Consider the following 17,608-nt stretch of genomic DNA (forward strand, 5'->3'; position numbering starts at 1 on the left):
CTCACCAAGACCCTGTACAACTGCAGTAGAACCTCCCTGCTCCTATACTCAAATCCTTTTGCAATGAAAGCTAACATACCATTCGCTTTCTTTACTGCCTGCTGCACCTGCATGCCTACCTTCAATGATTGGTGTACCATGACACCCAGGTCTCGCTGCATCTCCCCCTTTCCCAATCGGCCACCATTTAGATAATAGTCTGCTTTCCCGTTTTTGCCACCAAAATGGATAACCTCACATTTATCCACATTATGCCAAACATTTGCCCACTCACCCAGCCTATCCAAGTCACCTTGCAGTCTCCTAGCATCCTCCTCACAGCTAACACTGCCCCCCAGCTTAGTGTCATCCGCAAACTTGGAGATATTGCCTTCAATTCCCTCGTCCAGATCATTAATATATATTGTAAATAGCTGGGGTCCCAGCACTGAGCCTTGTGGTACCCCACTAGTCACTGCCTGCCATTGTGAAAAGGGCCCGTTTACTCCTACTCTTTGCTTCCTGTTTGCCAGCCAGTTCTCTATCCACATCAATACTGAACCCCCAAAAATGAAAGACAATCTTGTAAGTTTCTATAAGATCCCCTCTCATTCTTCTAAAGTCTAGAATAGCCTCCTCTCTCGTTGGTTCCTCTACATGTTGGTTTAGAAAACTATCCCGCATACATTCCAAGAAATCCTCTTCCTCAGTTTGATTCACCCAATCTCTATGTAGATGGATAAATTCCCAGGATCCGATGAGATTTATGCAGATTTATTGAAGGGTTGCCTGAATGAAGAGCAGCTGTTAAGCATTTAAAAGTTTTATTAAGTGTAAAAAATGGCCATTTAGTGAACAATTTTCATTTGTTTGTACACAAATCTGTGACTAATGCATTTAATGTTTTAGTGAAAAGTATTCCTCTGGGGAAAAAATGTTCTGTTTGGACATAGGTGCCAAAAAACTCGACAACTTGTCAACAGTCACTGTACCAAGTAAAAAGGAAAGATTACATTTGTACAATAACCAGTTCAGATTATCAAAATACATAGAGAAAACATGTATAAATCCCACCATTAGCTACATCACTGCCCCTTTCAACTTCTCGGGAGCAGCAAAAGATCTTCTAGGAACTAGGAATATTTTTTTTTATTTTTCCCTTTTACAATTCTATCAAAATTTGTGTGATTCTACAACAGGAAGAGAATCAAAAGGTTTCCTGAATCAAATCACAGTTTCTCAAAATCTCTCCCACCCACCCCCACCCCCACCCCTTTTCGTTAAGAAAAAGATGATTCATATTAAAGATTCATGTAGCACCGTATTACAAAAAATCAGGGTGAACTGACATTGTGTAAAAAACGACCGACACTGTTTGTGCTGCCTGGGTGGCCTGTGCAACCCTAGAACGAAGACTTGCACTCGGGGTAAGGAGCAGGCATCACCGAGGGAGGGAGATTCAGGAAGGCTGGGTTGATGATGATGATGATGATAGATAACGGACATTGAACAGGCAGAGTGGCCTGCACATCACACAACCTGCACTCCTGAAACCAAGCGCTCGCCTACCGGCTCCAAGATAAAGAAAGGTAACTAAGGAAACAGTGACAGCTGATTATATCCAGTGTCAGAAACAGTGAGCGAGATGAGATGGTACAGGCTGGCTCCATCAATCAGGGTTTACAAGTGGATCGGGAAAGGTACGTTGCAGGAGATTATATTCACAAAATATACAGGTGTAATGAGCAACTGGTTTGGGCAGACGCGTACAACCTGTCGTCACACCGTGACCCACTCTGGAATGCCACACTAGCCCAGTGCCTTTCCTCCGCTTCCCAAGGAGAGCTCAGCAAAGTGCTGGCTCCGAGCGGTGAGAAGGCACATTCATTCTGACCCTGCATTCTGCTGATTCCATGCACCCCATCTGCACTACGCAAATCCCAGAACAGAACCAGCCTGAAAGATGAAGGTAGAGAGAGATGAGGGAGCTTTTTAAAAACCCATGGTGCACCGTTCTATTTTCCCAACGATACACACGGTCTATATTCTGCCGGATGTCACGATGACCGAGATCAGGTGACGCACGGCTCTGGTGAAGTGACAACAGGATTCATTCCCTTCACAGTTTATGACTTTGATGCTTATAGAGGGGTGTGGATCACTGGCCATCGCTGCACGGCCCCAGCTCACCAGATCACCAAGCTCCAGCTCAAGGCTGAACATTGGCCAATTCCCTGGAAACAAAGTCTGAAGATCAACCAACCACATCTCCTCCCGAGGCCACCATTGTGGAAAGGCTGCCCTCTCAACGAGCGTGGCTGATCTCCAACCCAATCCAAGCACACAATAGGTCACAACTCGGGCGTCCACTGGCCGGCATGATGCACCTTGATTGTGCCATTGGAGACACCCCTTTTAGCACCGTGTCTGGACTCAGTTCAGAAACTCATTAGCGTTAAATTAAACAGCATTCAAAAACTTGGATAAGCATACAGAGCCTGTACAGAGCAAGCGAGTACATACAGAGACTCGGGAACCCACACCAGAATAAGGAACCAGTTAACAAATGTCAGTCAGATTCATTCTTGCAGTGCCCAGTCTGTCCCCTACCACACACCACTGGCTCAGAGGATCACACACGCAGACAGACAGACAGACAGGCACACATACAGATACACAAAGACAGACACGTACACACACTGACAGACATACACACACGCACACACACAGAAAGACAGGCATACACACACACACACAGCAACTCCCTGAGAGACAGCTGGTCCAGAGGGCCATTGCAAACAGGCCGGGAGGTTTCTTCCTGTTTTTGAAGTTCATACTTAAAAACCATAATAACCAAGTTCAATCCCAAATGTTGATCATGTCTGTGGATGGCTTTGATGGAAGCCTCAGGACTCCCATCTAGATATGTAGCTGAGTATTTCACATTGTTAAATAATGAGATCAGACGCACTCTCTTCCTACCCACCCCACCCCACCAGGCAACAAAGCTTCAAGTACAATATACAAGAAAACCCAAGATGAAAGAGTCGACAGTCTTTGATCAGCCTCCAAGAACCTCAATTGTCCAAGTTTACAGTGAAATGACCGGCACTGTCTCACAGCCACACACTGCATGAACTTCTGTGTTGGGAAGCCAGCTAGTTGAAAGGGAGCAGGTCGTTCGGTCAAGGGTTCTTGCTTGATACAAGCTGAGGCCGTACTGTTCCTCCAGGTAGCTGCGTTAGCTGCCTCATGTCACCTCGTGTTCCGGCTCAGAGTCACAACTCAGCGACATCCAGAAAATTCACTTTGTACTCACTGGGTAGGAGAAGACAACACAAACAGTGAAGATTCATCACATCTAACAAAGAGACTGTGCATCCGAGAATGCCGTCTCTCACGTGCTGCTAGCCGTCATGCAGGGACCTCAAGCTTGGCCATGGCAACGGACATGCGCTATGTAATTTGAGGCATAAGGTACAAGAGCTAGGAAGTCACAAACAACTTTAATGTAACATTATAAACAAAGTCCTGGGTCTAGTTCAGCACACAACACTTAGCAAAACTGTGATGACTTGACAATGAGCAGAGAAGTTCTGAAGAGATTCTGGAATGAGGGACCTTCCGTGGACAGATCTCGGTCAGGCAGAGCAGCTGGTAAAAGATATTGAATGTCATGAAGGTTACAAGCAGAGTGGAAACAACTGTTCCCACCAGCTGCAGGGTCAAGAAATGGGGGACTGAAAATGTTTGCGAATGGCAAAAGAAGTAAAAATGATATGAGGTGTAGGAAAGAACTGCAGATGCTAGTTTAAATGGAAGTGCTGGAGTAAGTCAGCGGGGCAGGCAGCATCACTGGAGAGGAATGGGTGATGTTTTGGGTCAAGACTCCCAAGATGCTGCCTGACCCACTGAGTTACTCCAGCATTTTGTGTCTACCTAAATGGATATGAGGAATATATTTTTATTGTGGAGAGTGACTGATTCAAATGTGTAGCTTTTAAAAGGGACCTGGATTAGTATCTGACCGTAAAGAATTGACAGGGCTATGCAGAGGGGATGGTAAGTTCAGAAATATTCTGATTCAAATTATACACCAAGTTGTAAATGTTCATAGTGAATAAACAAGCTTTTCACTGAGGGTGGTGGGTATGTGGAACGAGCTGCCGGAGAAGGTAGTTGAGGCAGGTGCTATAATAACATTCAAAAGACACTTGACCAGGTAGATGGATAGGATAGGGTTTGGGGGGGGGGGGGGGGGGGGGGGGGATATGGGCCAAATGGGGGAAGGTGGGACTAGCATAGATGGGGCATCTTGGTTGGCATGGACAAGTTGGGCCGAAGGGCCTGTTTCCATGCTGACTTGAATCCTGAAATCCTCCACATTTCTTGCCCTCTTCTCAAATTATAGCCCAGCACACACAGAGCCAATGCTGGACCCTGCACAGAAGGGTGACAGCAAATCACCAGCCAAGCCCATCCATGCTCATGCTATGACACCCCCCCACCCACCCTCCGCCCAGGCCACAAGACGGGTTTACCAAGGACTGCGGACAATATAGACTCTCACAAGCCCTCGCATGCAGCAGCCTCCGTTGCATTCCCTTTGCATCCCCCAGCCTCCTAAACTCCAGGATATCTCATACTCCTTCCACACCACAGCAATCAGCAGTCCTCTCTGCTTCCCCACCATGCCCTCACCCTGGGCAATTGCAAAGATCCATCACAGAGCATAGAGAGCGAGGCAAGTGACTGCTTTATACGGCAAGGAGGCACTCACCTGATTGTGGACAGTAAATGCTGTGGAGAGATGGCACCAGGCCTTGGTCACCAGATGATGATGTCTCGGTGTTTACTGCTGCTGGCTGAAACATAGAGCGAGATCAGACATCCACATACCATGTCCCCACACACACAACATACCATGTCCCCACACACACACACAACATACCATGTCCCCACACACACACACAACATACCATGTCCCCACAAAGACAGTGCACAGCACCTGACCCAGGGATCAATATAGAGTAACCTACTCCCTCTGCAGTGTGAAGACCATGGTGATGTACACGTTAGAACTGGGTCCAGTTGCACAACCCGGCATGTGAAGCAATGGTACGAACCACCTGGTCCTGGCCACTGCCTGGGGATACCAACTAAGGCACAGTTCTGGGCAGGATCTCGGGACCTGCCAAGCAGCAGTGGCCACATATTGTATTAGAGCTACAAAGGGTCTGTCCTTGCCCTGGGATCCAGCATAAGAGCTGCTCACACCATCAGCATCTCAGGCAACAAACCCAGCTTGGCACGCAAAGGCCAGAGCTGGGGGAAGAGGAGGGAATTATAGTTTAGAGATTCAGCATGGAAACAGACCCTTCAGCCCACCGAGCCCGCACGGACCAGCGATCCTGCACACTAACACTACCCTACACACACTAAGGACAATTTACATTTATACAAAGTCAATTTAACCTACAAACCTGTACCTTGAGTGTGGGAGGAAACCAAAGGTCTCGGAGAAAACCAACACGATCACGGGAAGAGCGTACAAACTCCATACAGACAGCACCCGAAGTCAGGATGGAACCTGGGACCCGGGGGCTTGGCACTGTAAGGCAGCAACTCTACCGCTGCACACCACACGTCAACTTGAAATACCAAAATAATACAGCCAGTTACTGGAGCATGACGCATATCCCAGTGAGGAGCTGGAGTTGGAATCATACCATCCATAATGTCATCTCCTCCCAAGCACTTTCCCCAAGACAGAGTGGGCTGGGAATTGGTTAGTGAACAGATACTGGGCGGTTAGGGAAATCAGAGTTAGTAAATACTTAACCGAGGCATTGTTCAAACTTATCCCTGCATCCTTCTGCACCAACAGCCGCTGAAATAAGGTTTTTAAAATACACAAAGTTCTGGAGTAACTCAGCGGATCAGGCAACATCTCTGATGATCATGGACAGTGATGTTTTGAGGCAGGACCTTTCCTCAGTCTGAAAAAGGGTCCCGACCCAAAACGTCACCTATACCACGTGTAGGAAAGAACTACAGATACTGGTTTAAATTAAAGACAGACACAAAATGCTGGAGCAACTCAGCGGGACAGGCAGCATCTCTGGACAGAAGGAATGGGTGACGTTTCAGGTCAAGTCTGAAGAAAGGTCTCGACCCGAAACATCACCCATTCCTTCTCTCCAGAGATGCTGCCAGCATTACTGCAGCATTTGTGTCTACCGTCACCTATCCACATTCTCTCGAGATGCTGTCTGACCCACTGAGTTACTCGTGCCTATTTGTTTTATATCTACTTTAAAAATACATAGCATACTGAAACAATCTAACGGCTAATGCAGGAGGCAGAATCGCTGGGGTGGTTGGATGCAGAATCAAAGTGGAGACAGCTAATTGAAGCCAGGTGGGTTGAATGGCAGCAGTGGGATGGAGAAGAATGGCATGTTGGCCTTTATAACAAGAGGAGTCGAGTATAGGAGCAAAGAGGTCCCTCTGCAGTTGTACAGAGCCAAAGTGAGACCACACCTGGAGTATTGTGTGCAAATTTGGTCCCCTAATTTGAGGAAGGAAGGGCATTCTTGCTATTGAGGGATGGCGGGACTGTCATATGCTGAGAAAATGAAGCAGCTGGGCTTGTATACTCTGGAGTTTAGAAGGATGAGAGGGGATCTTATTGAAACATATAAGATTATTAAGCGTTTGGACACGCTAGATGCAGGAAACATGTTGCCGATGTTGGGGAAGTCCAGAACCAGGGGCCACAGTTTAAGGATAAGGGGGAAATCTTTTAGGACCGAGATGAGGAAAACTTTTTTCACACAGAGAGTGGTGAGTCTGTGGAATTCTCTGCCTCAGAGAGCGGTGGAGGCAGGTTCTCTGGATGCTTTCAAGAGAGAGCTGGATAGGGCTGTTAAAGATAGCGGAGTCATGGAAACATAGAAAATAGGTGCAGGAGTAGGCCATTCGGCCCTTCGAGCCTGCACCGTCATTCAATATGATCATGGCTGATCATCCAACTGAGTATCCTGTACCTGCTTTCTCTCCATACCCCCTGATCCCTTTAGCCACAAGGGCCACATCTAACTCCCTCTTAAATATAGCCAATGAACTGGCCTCAACTACATTCTGCGGCAGAGAATTCCAGAGATTCACCACTCTCTGTGTGAAAAAAGTTTTCCTCATCTCGGTCCTAAAAGATTTCCCCCTTATCCTTAAACTGTGACCCCTTGTTCTGGACTTACCCAACATCGGGAACAATCTTCCTGCATCTAGCCTGTCCAACCCCTTAAGAATTTTGTAAGTTTCTATACGATCCCCCCTCAATCTTCTAAATTCTAGCGAGTACAAACCGAGTCTATCCAGTCTTTCTTCATGTGAAAGTCCTGACATCCCAGGAATCAGTTTGGTGAACCTTCTCTGTACTCCCTCTATGGCAAGAATGTATTTCCTCAGATTAGGAGACCAAAACTGTACGCAATACTCCAGGTGTGGTCTCACCAAGACCTTGTACAACTGCAGTAGAACCTCCCTGCTCCTATACTCAAATCCTTTTGCTATGAATGCTAACATACCATTCGCTTTCTTCACTGCCTGCTGCAGGGGATAACGGGGTACTGATTGTGGATGATCACCCATGATCATATTGAATGACGGTGCTGGCTCGAAGGGCCGAATGGCCTCCTCCTGCACCTATTGTCTAAACTACTGCTTCTTTCTCCAAATAATATTCACTGGTTTGTCAATTTTTGCCCAAGTTCCCCAGCTTGTCCCCTGTGGTCACTTCAGACCCACTGCCGAGATGAACCATTCACTGCTGCAAACTTCAGGGGCAATGGAGGTGCTGGCCTTGCCAACAGCATCCACATCCCATTCATGTATTAAAGATTAATGACAAACACACAATTGCTTTTTTTCTCTTTAAAGCTATGGGATTACCTGTTGTGAGCCTGGCATTGCCCTGCCTGCTAGTGCTGGGAGGAGTGTGGACCTCTGCACCTGCCTGAGCTGGAAGAGTTCCGTGTGAAGGAGTCAACTCATCCTCCGCAGAGACAATCCTGCCTTTCCCGCCACTCATGGGCAGGACCGACACACTGATTGGCTTCTTCCCAACTGGATTCTTCCTTTCTAAACATCAGGTCAAACTTTGTTAAGCTCTCATTATAGCGTTCAGAACGGCTGCTCTAAGGTTACCACTAATCTTATTACATACAAGGACATATGCATGTTTGGTTGTATCACTGGTTAATCCAGAGGTGGGTTGGGATCCAGCAACTGGTTGGAAACTCCTCACCAATGTTTGTGGGACCGGGTTGTGGCTTCTTCCCCAGCTTCCATGAACCATTGTGAACCACCCAGGACTGGACGTGGATGATCCAACAGGTGAAGCCCAGGATCAGTTGCCTGTCAGTGCTCCCTCTCTGCACACAACAGCATCTCTTGTCTCGAGGACAAAAGCAAGGGTGCCCACATGGAATCGAGGGCAGCAGTGCAGTGCAGTGCAGTGCAGTGCAGGCCTTGCAGGCACTGACCTCAGAGACAGCTGGGTGCTGAGGTTCAGCAGGAATGCTCAGCCTGTGCTTGTGCATGAGTGGAGTGCAGGGACAAGGACACATTCTAACACAGTTGCAGTGTTGCAGACAGCAGCTTGACGACTGCTCACTGAAGGTGCAAGCATGAAAGCAACATTCATAAACTCACCACCCTGCTGGGACAGATTCTAAATCTTTCAATGTTCAAGTGGCCGAGATTTAAATCCCTGCTGCTTCGTGTGAGGAAGGAGGATGGACATTTCACTGAATGTACAGCACAGTGGAACACTGGCCTCATGTGTAAAAGGAGCAGAGAAAGTCCCTGGACACTTTCACACTACTCTCCCAGGGCAGCAAGCACCCGGCGGGGGAAAGAAGAAATAACATCTATGAGGTCGGGAGGAAAGCTGCCTCTGTGCGATGTCACATTGAGCTGGTGATTCAGGTCCCACCTTGGGTTGTCAGTGTGTGCACTGCATGTTGGTGCAGGTGGAGGCAGGAGAAGGAGTTGTATTTGGAGCGGATGCGGAGGCTTATCTTGGATGCCTCCCCAGCCGCTCAGCCCCGTCTCTTAGAGGAGTAAACGTGAAGGGGCGACAGGAAAGAACTGATGGATCAGTGATGATCACAATGGCCAATAGCTGCTTTATCTTAACACATTGTTAAATACACAAACTCCCAGAGGTCTCCTCTAGGCTGCTCCTGCACCTCCTGCCCCATGTGGACAAGGGTCGACATGGGGAACACGGTGAAGAGGCTGCACACAGCAATCCCATGCAGCAGCTTTAACCTACACATACAGGCCATTCATCTTCCCTGCAGCCTGGCAAGTCAACTTAGTAACATTTGCTGCAAACATTTTAAAGGCAGCATCTTCGTCAAGTTATGAAAGGGGGAAGCATGTCACTGGTACAGTGAGAGAGGGCACCATTGTATTTTGGATATTATTCAGCATTGATCATGACCAGTCATCATCCCTGTCCTCCTTTCCTTCACTTCAGAGATGCTGCCTGTCCCGCCGAGTTACTCCAGCACTGTGTCTTATCTTCTGTGTAAACCAGCACCTGCAGTTCCTTCCTGCACATCCTTGTCCTTTCTCTGCCTTTCACACCTCCAATCTTCTGACCCCTCACAACCATATTGTTTGTCCAATTTCAACTCGTGGTTTTGTGTCTACCTTCCATTTTACCAGCATCTGCAGTTCTTTCCTGCACACTTTGTCAAAACAAACTCTGTCCGGTGCAGTGAGGGCGCCCTTTTGTTGTCGAGCGGCTGGTGGACCCTTGTCTCCCCAGCGCAGGGTAAATGGTATGATCACCATACGTCACCTCCTCCAATCCACACCATTTTCACCCAGCAACAGCTGATCCAGACATCCAAATATACAGCCGTTCTGTGCGGTGCGGGCCCACACGCATTGGGAGAACCCTTGGTGGGGTTGAATTTTATTCACGAGATAAAGGCTGTAAACTGCTTGGCGGCACCAACGTCCTCCAGAAGTTTATTTATTGTTCGACGACGAGTGGTGAAAAGTGAAAACTGACTCCCAAAGCAAGATAGGAGTAAACAAATGTAGATCATAGAACCGTACAGCACAGGAACAGGCCCTTCAGCCCATGAGTCTGTGTTGAATATGATGCCAAGACCAACTGTTACCTCCCAGTATATGTTCTGTATCCCTCCATTCCCTGCATAATCATGTCCCCATCCAAATATGTCTTCAATGTCTATTGTATCTGCCTCCACCACCCCTGCCAATGTGTTCTAGGTACCACCATCCGCTGTGTAAAAAACTTGCCACCCTGTGTACAAGATTCAGACACCAGCAAGGCCAGTGCAGCACCTGAACTGCACCAAGGCAGATATTTTGACAATGGACTGAGATTGTTCAGCACATTGTCCAGCAGCCAGCAGGGGGCATCAGCGATCAACTACCCATTCACAACACTGGGACATTCAACACTTAACCAAGCCCTTTGTGCCTCGTAAAGTCTACTATTTTACACTACAATTGTTGTACATTTATAATTATGGTTATGAGAGTAGGCTTTTACCGAATTGTACGCACAACAAATGATTTCTCTGTATCTAGGTACATGAGACTACAAAATACCATACAACCACTGAATCCCTTCTGCATCTCAGAACACTTTTATCTTCTACCTTTCCCAGTTCATATTCTCAAGCTTAATCCTTTCCACAATTTATTGACAACTTATTTCCTGCTGGGTATTTCCGGCTTTTGACATAGACACAGAGTGATACAGCGTGGAAACAGGCCCTTCGGCCCATCTTGCCCACACCGGCCAACAATGTCCCAGCTACACTAGTCCCACCTACCTGCGCCTGGTCCATATCCCTCCAAACCTGTCCTATCCATGTACCTGTCCAACTGTTTCTTAAACGTTGGGATAGTCCCAGCCTCAACTACCTCCTCTGGCAGCTTGTTCCATACCCCCACCACCCTTTGTGTGAAAAGGTTACCCCGCGGATTCCTGTTAAATCTTTACCCCTTAAACTTATGTCCTCTGGTCCTCGGTTCCCCTACTCTGGGCAAGAGACTCTGTGCATCTACCCAATCTATTCCTCTCATGATTTTGTACACCTCTATAAGATCTTCTCTCATCCTCCTGCGCTCCATGCAATAGAGACCCAGCCTACTCAACCTCTCCCTATAGCTCACACCCTCTAGTCCTGGCAACATCCTGGTAAATCTTTTCTGAACCCATTCAAGCTTGACAATATCTTTCCTATAACATGGTGCCCAGAACTGAACACAATATTCTAAATGTGGTCTCACCAACGTCTTGTACAACTGCAACATGACCTCCCAACTTCTATACTCAATACTCTGACTGATGAAGGCCAAAGTGCCAAAAGCCTTTTTGACCACATTATCACCTGTGACTACACCTTCACGGAACCATGCACCTGTACTCCTAGATCCCTCTGCTCTACAACACTCCCCAGAGGCCGACCATTCACTGTGTAGGTCCTGCCCTTGTTCGATGCCCCAAAATGCAACACCTCACACTTGTCTGTATTAAATTCCATCAACTATTCCTCCGCCCACCTGGCCAATCGATCCAGATCCTGCTGCAATCGTTCACAACCATCTTCACTATCGTCACTTTTGTATCATTAGCAAACTTGTTAATCTTGCCCTGTACGTTCTCATCCAAATCAGATGACAAACAGTAACGGGCCCAGCACCGAACCCCGAGGCACACCACGAGTCAGATGAATTTTACAATTCCAGAATCTGCAGCATTTTGCCTGATATATCCATTCTTTACACCTCGATTCATTTATTATCAACAGTGAACTCTCTGGGTTAAGTCATTACCGGCCCAGTTCCAGTTCTGACTGGACAGTCAGTGATCAAACACTCACCAGAACTGTGTGCAGTTGACATACAGATCAACTGAAAACAAACTGTAGGTATCGCACCTTTCACATTTTGCAAAGCCCCAAAGTGCCCCAGTCATCAATGAAAGAAAGTTTTTGGTGCTGTTTGAATTACCTGATTGAGAAAGAAGGAAGTGCCATAGCTGCTCATAACAGACTACCTGACTGTGTCTTCAGAGAGTTACAGCCATGGCATTGATATTGGTGATAAAGGTAAATTATCATCTGATGTGTTAATCAAGATATTTGCTAATAACATTCATAATAGTCGAGATAAATAGGGGAGAAACAAATGACCTAGGTGCACCTACTTTTTTTGTGTCCCTTGTACTGGCTGGACTTTGCTTTCTTCTTCTTCATCACACTGGTTTGATTCTCTCTGGAGGCTAGAAATAAAAAAAGGCCATGTGAGAACAGCCCTGGACAAGCAACTTTCTTAATCGACCAAACACACCACAACACAGAGGCCCAACACCCCTTGAGGTTGTACAAGAGGCGGCAAGAAACCACAGCATCACACAATTTAACGACAGTTGCCATTCCAGTCTTGTATATGTTTATGCATTGGGCTGTACACATCAGGTGTAGACGAGTTTTGCAGAAGCAATGCTAGGCCTTGTCCGTCAAGTGGAAATACATTGTCTTCATGATGGCACAGATTTCCAAGGCCAAGCTCATTCCAGGGTGAAACATACAAGGCGAGATTGTGAATCGTCCAGTTGCCAGGATCAGATGACTTACACTGGGATGCTGGGGGTTGAAGCTGATAGCCTGTCAGTTCACACCAGCCGACTGGATAGAGATCTGGAGATTCACAGTCGACCCACTGGTCGTACTCATCCTCCCAGCCGTCAAAGTGAATCCTGAGGAGCCGGTGGACAATGCGTGTCACGGTGGCCACGCACACCAGCCGTGGCTCCATCAGATCCACCGCTTCCAGCTTCATGCCCACACGGAAACCATGGTTTGGAACTTCCTGCGTTGGAAAACAAAGTTAGCATGGAAATCTCCTTGAAATATGTTTCTGTCAGCCCTGCTTAATATTGAGCTCCAGTTCATATATTAGCAAACCACAGGAATATTTCACACCACAGTACTTGTAGGCAGTGAGACGTCACAGCACAATCTCATTCAACATCTGAAGCACGTAAAGTCTTCACAATCAGACCACTATCAGCAGAGGGTACTCTGACCAATCTGCCTCCTCCTTAACCAGGCACTACAGACACCAGTCGCAACCACGCAGAGACCATACTTAAGATGGATAAGCCTAATAGAGAATGTGGGGTGTGTGTGTGTGTGTGTGTGTGTGTGTGTGTGTGTGTGTGTGTGTGTGTGTGTGTGTGTGTGTGTGTGTGTGTGTGTGTGTGTGTGTGTGTGTGTGTGTGTGTCTCCTAGTACATTAACTAAGTGTGAAACAAAAACATATATTCACTTCAGAACGTGATAGTTGCCATACAAGTGAAACAAGCAGCCATTCGATCCACAAACCTTCATCAACGGGCACCTCACACCATTGGGACTGGCTGCAAACTCTGCAGCTTTTAGCTAAGGTCACAATGTAAAAACATCCCAGACACAAAATCTGTGTACAAGCCTGACATAAAGATCAGAATCTCAACACAAAATATGTTTTCATGGTATCAGCGCGCCGTTCAAAGAAAATCTCCATAAATGACTCGTTAGAAATGATAGAAATAATTAGCATTTTTGTCAGCGTTCTCTCACCTTGTTGAACAGCTTGACTGGTGCTGCAACAGATCCCGTTTCCCTCAGGTAGTCAAACCATTTGAAAGGTATTTTGGAGTAACCTGCAAAATAGACACCATCATCTTATGAGTGGCAGCAGATTAATCATCATCTGCCTGAATGACCCACTATGGTTCACAAAGAGCTAATCACTATCACAATACTTTAGATTGTTGGCGAGGCTGCCGGCATCGGTGGCCCCTGGTGGTCCTTCTAAATCACATACGTTGATAATAGACACTCAAGGCGATATTCGGGCAGGTTCAAAGGTTTAAAGGTTCATTTATTGTCACATACACCAATTGGTGTAGTGAAATTCAAGTTGCCATTGCAGCACATTAAAAAGAATACAAACATAACAATAATAAAGAAATGTAAACATAAATTAAACATAGGCGATATTTGGGCAGGTGACTAACAGTTAGTTGAATAACAGGGGAAGCGATAGCGAGGTAGGGCAGTTTAGGAGAGAATTCCAAATCTTTAGTGCCTTTGGCAGCGGAAGGCACAGCCAAGAACCACGCAGCAAGGACATGCACGCAGCAAGGACATGCACGGAGCTAGGACTGGAGATGTGCAGCTACAGCACAATGGGCAAGGTTTCAGACAGGAAAAGCCAACGCTATGGAACAATTTGGAAACAAGGGGGTAACGTTGACTTGACTTTTGAACTGTTGAATTTGGAACTGGCCTGATGTGTCAGATTTGAAGAGTTCAGTGAATTGGACGATAACAAGGAGCAAGGATAACAGATGAACAAGGACAACAGAACGTGACACAATCTCAAGCTTACAGAAGGCAGATCACCCAGTGAATTGGAGCCAAGAATGGGGTTGAGGGTTTCAGCACCAGATGACACTGATACAAGCTTTCAAGCATTGAAGGACAAGCAGATCACAGAGCATGAGATCTTACAATGTCAGATCAGCTCGGCCTTGACCAAACAAATAATGCTGAATTTCTATATCAAAGTGTAAGGGTTTGAAACTTGGCCGAGTACGAGAGACATTACCTCGGGGTGGCGTCAGCTCAATTTTGTTAATTTCACAGAATCCTACGGGAAAGATTGACGGGGATGTGGAGTGATAGCAAAACCAGTCAGAGCCATCTGCTGCCTCCGAGCCATCAATCCCAATCATCAGGTAGCCCTCTGCCAACACCTGAGGATAGAAAGGAAATTCACCAATAGTACATATGGACAATGTGAACACAGATAATATACATCGGTGCATATAGTGACTTTGCCTCTCAGTACAAATCAGGAGTATCAAGGACAACCAAAGCAGCCCCACTTTATAAAAGGGAACCTGTCTATGGTACAGCATCTCTGGCTAGTAAAATTCATCAGGACAGTATCACAGAATTGGGATAATCTGCCACGAGCCATTAGTTTCACAGACCTTCTGCTTCTTTTTCATGGAAGTACGACAAAAAAGGATTTGCACTATGACACAGCGTCAGCACACCGTTGCTGCCAGTAACTAGTGCAAGGAGCAGCAAAGATATGCAGCATGAGTACACTCACACCCCAATCCACAACACACCCGACACAATGCCAAGCCAAGTGCAGGCATTTCCTTAATGAATGGAGGAACTCAGTGAAGCACAGAGGCCAAGTCTCTTCCGGCTGCTCCCAAATAAAAACAATCAAACTGCCAACAATCTAACTCTGTTCATAGTGGAGTTGCTTATTCATAACTGCACAATCTGCGATGAAATGGATAGGAATCTAAAGTGGGAATGGTCTCTTCACCGCCCCACAAAGAATAAAAATATTTTCAAAATATTTTTTTAAAAACACCAATTTACAAAAACAGATGAACCTACTACTCAACAGTAATACTGGCCAGCTTTGAATCTCTGGTGCTAGACCTGAAAGTGGGGTGGGAGTGGGAGTGGGAGTGGGCTACACTGACCTCCCGAGATGAAGTTTACCCATGTAATCCAATGGCAGTATAAACAAGTGTAGTGCTTCACGTCATAGTTACATGCATCACTGACAATGTCAAGCATCTGAACATGGAAACACATGAGTTTTCAATTATTCTTTCTACCTGCAAAGAGTTCCATATTTGGGCTGTCAAGATCTCTTGATAATGCACCCACTACACTCGGGTTCCTCACATAGAAACATAGAAAATAGGTGCAGGAGTAGGCCATTCGGCCCTTCGAGCCTGCACCGCCATTCAATATGGTCATGGCTGATCATCCAACTCAGTATCCTGTACCTGCCTTCTCTCCATACCCCCCGATCCCTTTAATCACAAGGGCCACATCTAACTCCCTCTTAAATATAGCCAATGAACGGGCCTCAACTACTTTCTGTGGCAGAGAATTCTGCAGATTCACCACTCTCTGTGTGAATTTTTTTTTTCTCATCTCAGTCCTAAAAGACTTCTCCCTTATCCTCAAACTGTGACCCCTTGTTCTGGACTTCCCCAACATCGGGAACAATCTTCCTGCATCTATCCTGTCCAACCGCTAAAGAATTTTGTAAGTTTCTATAAGATCCCCCCTCAATCTTCTAAATTCTAGCAAGTACAAGCCGAGTCTATCCTGTCTTTCTTCATATGAAAGTCCTGCCATCCCAGGAATCAGTCTGGTGAACCTTCTCTGTACTCCCTCTATGGCAAGAATGTCTTTCCTCAGATTAGGAGACCAAAACTGTACGCAACACTCCAGGTGTGGTCTCACCAAGACCCTGTACAACTGCAGTAGAACCTCCCTGCTCCTATACTCAAATACTCACAGCAGCTGCCACAGGTTGGACAGGTGGAAATATTGAACTACACCCTTCATAGATAGATTCTTACCCCAGATGTCAAAAGCAATTTCAGATCTGCAGCAAGACAACAATGAGCCTGCAGGCAAGGCAGGGACTGACACGTGTCAGCAGTTAATCCTGCACATGCTCACACCTTTATACCCATACTACCACCGAGATGCTAGGCATCGGCAGAACCCACTTACAGTGGAGTGATGGCTCATACACACCACTGCGTACACTAATTGTGAGAAGCAGCAAAGTGTAGCAGGGCAGCTTGAGCAACATGAGCTCAAACTGATTTTAGCTGATGTTTTATGTCACAAAGAGGATACGTGGTTTCCATTACAGTGGATTGGTGCATTTGGAGCCGATGATGTGACCACTCCTACATCAGCAAGACCAAGCGTAGACGAGGCCACCGTTTTGTACAGCTCCTGTATTCTGTCCACAATAACCATCTAGAGTTTCTATCTCCCTTCTGCATTTCATTTCCCTTTCTATTCCCTATCTGTCCCTGGCCTTCTCCACAAATGCAAAGTAGAACAGCACCTCACATTCCACTTCGGTAACTTGCAACTCATTGGTATGAAAATATTTATAAACTGTAAGATTACCCATACTCCTTTTCCACTACCACCCGTCTGTCTGGTTGTTCACTTTTTACTGTCCCTCTATCTACTCCCCTTCCAGACTCAATCAGCCCATCACCCCCCCCCCCCCCCCCCCACCCACCCCTGTTCAACTGGTTCCACATATCACCCACCAGTTTATGAGCCACCCTTGCCCATACTTCTATATACTGGCCATCTTTCCTCTTCCCTGCACCCTGCCACCCCCCCGTACTGACAGAGGGTCTCAATCCAACATGCAGACATAACCTCTTTGCCTCCACAGATACTGTCCGACCTGCTGAAGTCCACCAGCAACTTATTTTATTACTCCAGATTCCAGCATCTGCATCGAGCGACGTGACAACAGACAGCATGGAATGGAGAGCTTACCTTTCTGACAGTTGCTACACAGATGGCAGAAAGATTCAGAGGGTCAATTGCTTCCAGTTTCATCGCTTCCTGGAACCACTCTCCGCTTTGGTCAACATCCCTTACCTGAAGGTTGAGAGATTCAAGGCAATCACAAAAATCTTTGAAATGGATCCTCA

At 46.6% G+C, this 17,608-nt stretch overlaps 1 protein-coding gene across 3 annotated transcripts in view; it reads right to left on the reverse strand.

Annotated features, from left to right (window-relative positions):
* Positions 1-790: 790 nt before the first annotated feature.
* The window catches only part of mbtd1 (mbt domain containing 1), a 37,417-nt gene continuing 20,599 nt past the window's right edge, over positions 791-17,608 (reverse strand). The window contains exons 11-17 of one of the 3 annotated variants that reach the window (XM_055654285.1): positions 17,451-17,555; positions 14,695-14,842; positions 13,662-13,744; positions 12,675-12,909; positions 12,245-12,319; positions 4,760-4,840; positions 791-3,297 (exon numbers count right to left, since the gene is read on the reverse strand). In XM_055654285.1, the coding sequence (XP_055510260.1) occupies positions 3,284-3,297; positions 4,760-4,840; positions 12,245-12,319; positions 12,675-12,909; positions 13,662-13,744; positions 14,695-14,842; positions 17,451-17,555 (741 nt within the window). In that variant the 3' untranslated portion in view covers positions 791-3,283. Of the gene's footprint in view, positions 3,298-4,759; positions 4,845-7,729; positions 8,122-12,244; positions 12,320-12,674; positions 12,910-13,661; positions 13,745-14,694; positions 14,843-17,450; positions 17,556-17,608 lie in introns of those variants that run through there. The other 2 variants (XM_055654286.1, XM_055654287.1) reach the window with 2 other exon arrangements.

This window comes from Leucoraja erinacea, chromosome 23, assembly GCF_028641065.1.
Source record: "Leucoraja erinacea ecotype New England chromosome 23, Leri_hhj_1, whole genome shotgun sequence".
Lineage (NCBI taxonomy): Eukaryota > Metazoa > Chordata > Chondrichthyes > Rajiformes > Rajidae > Leucoraja > Leucoraja erinaceus.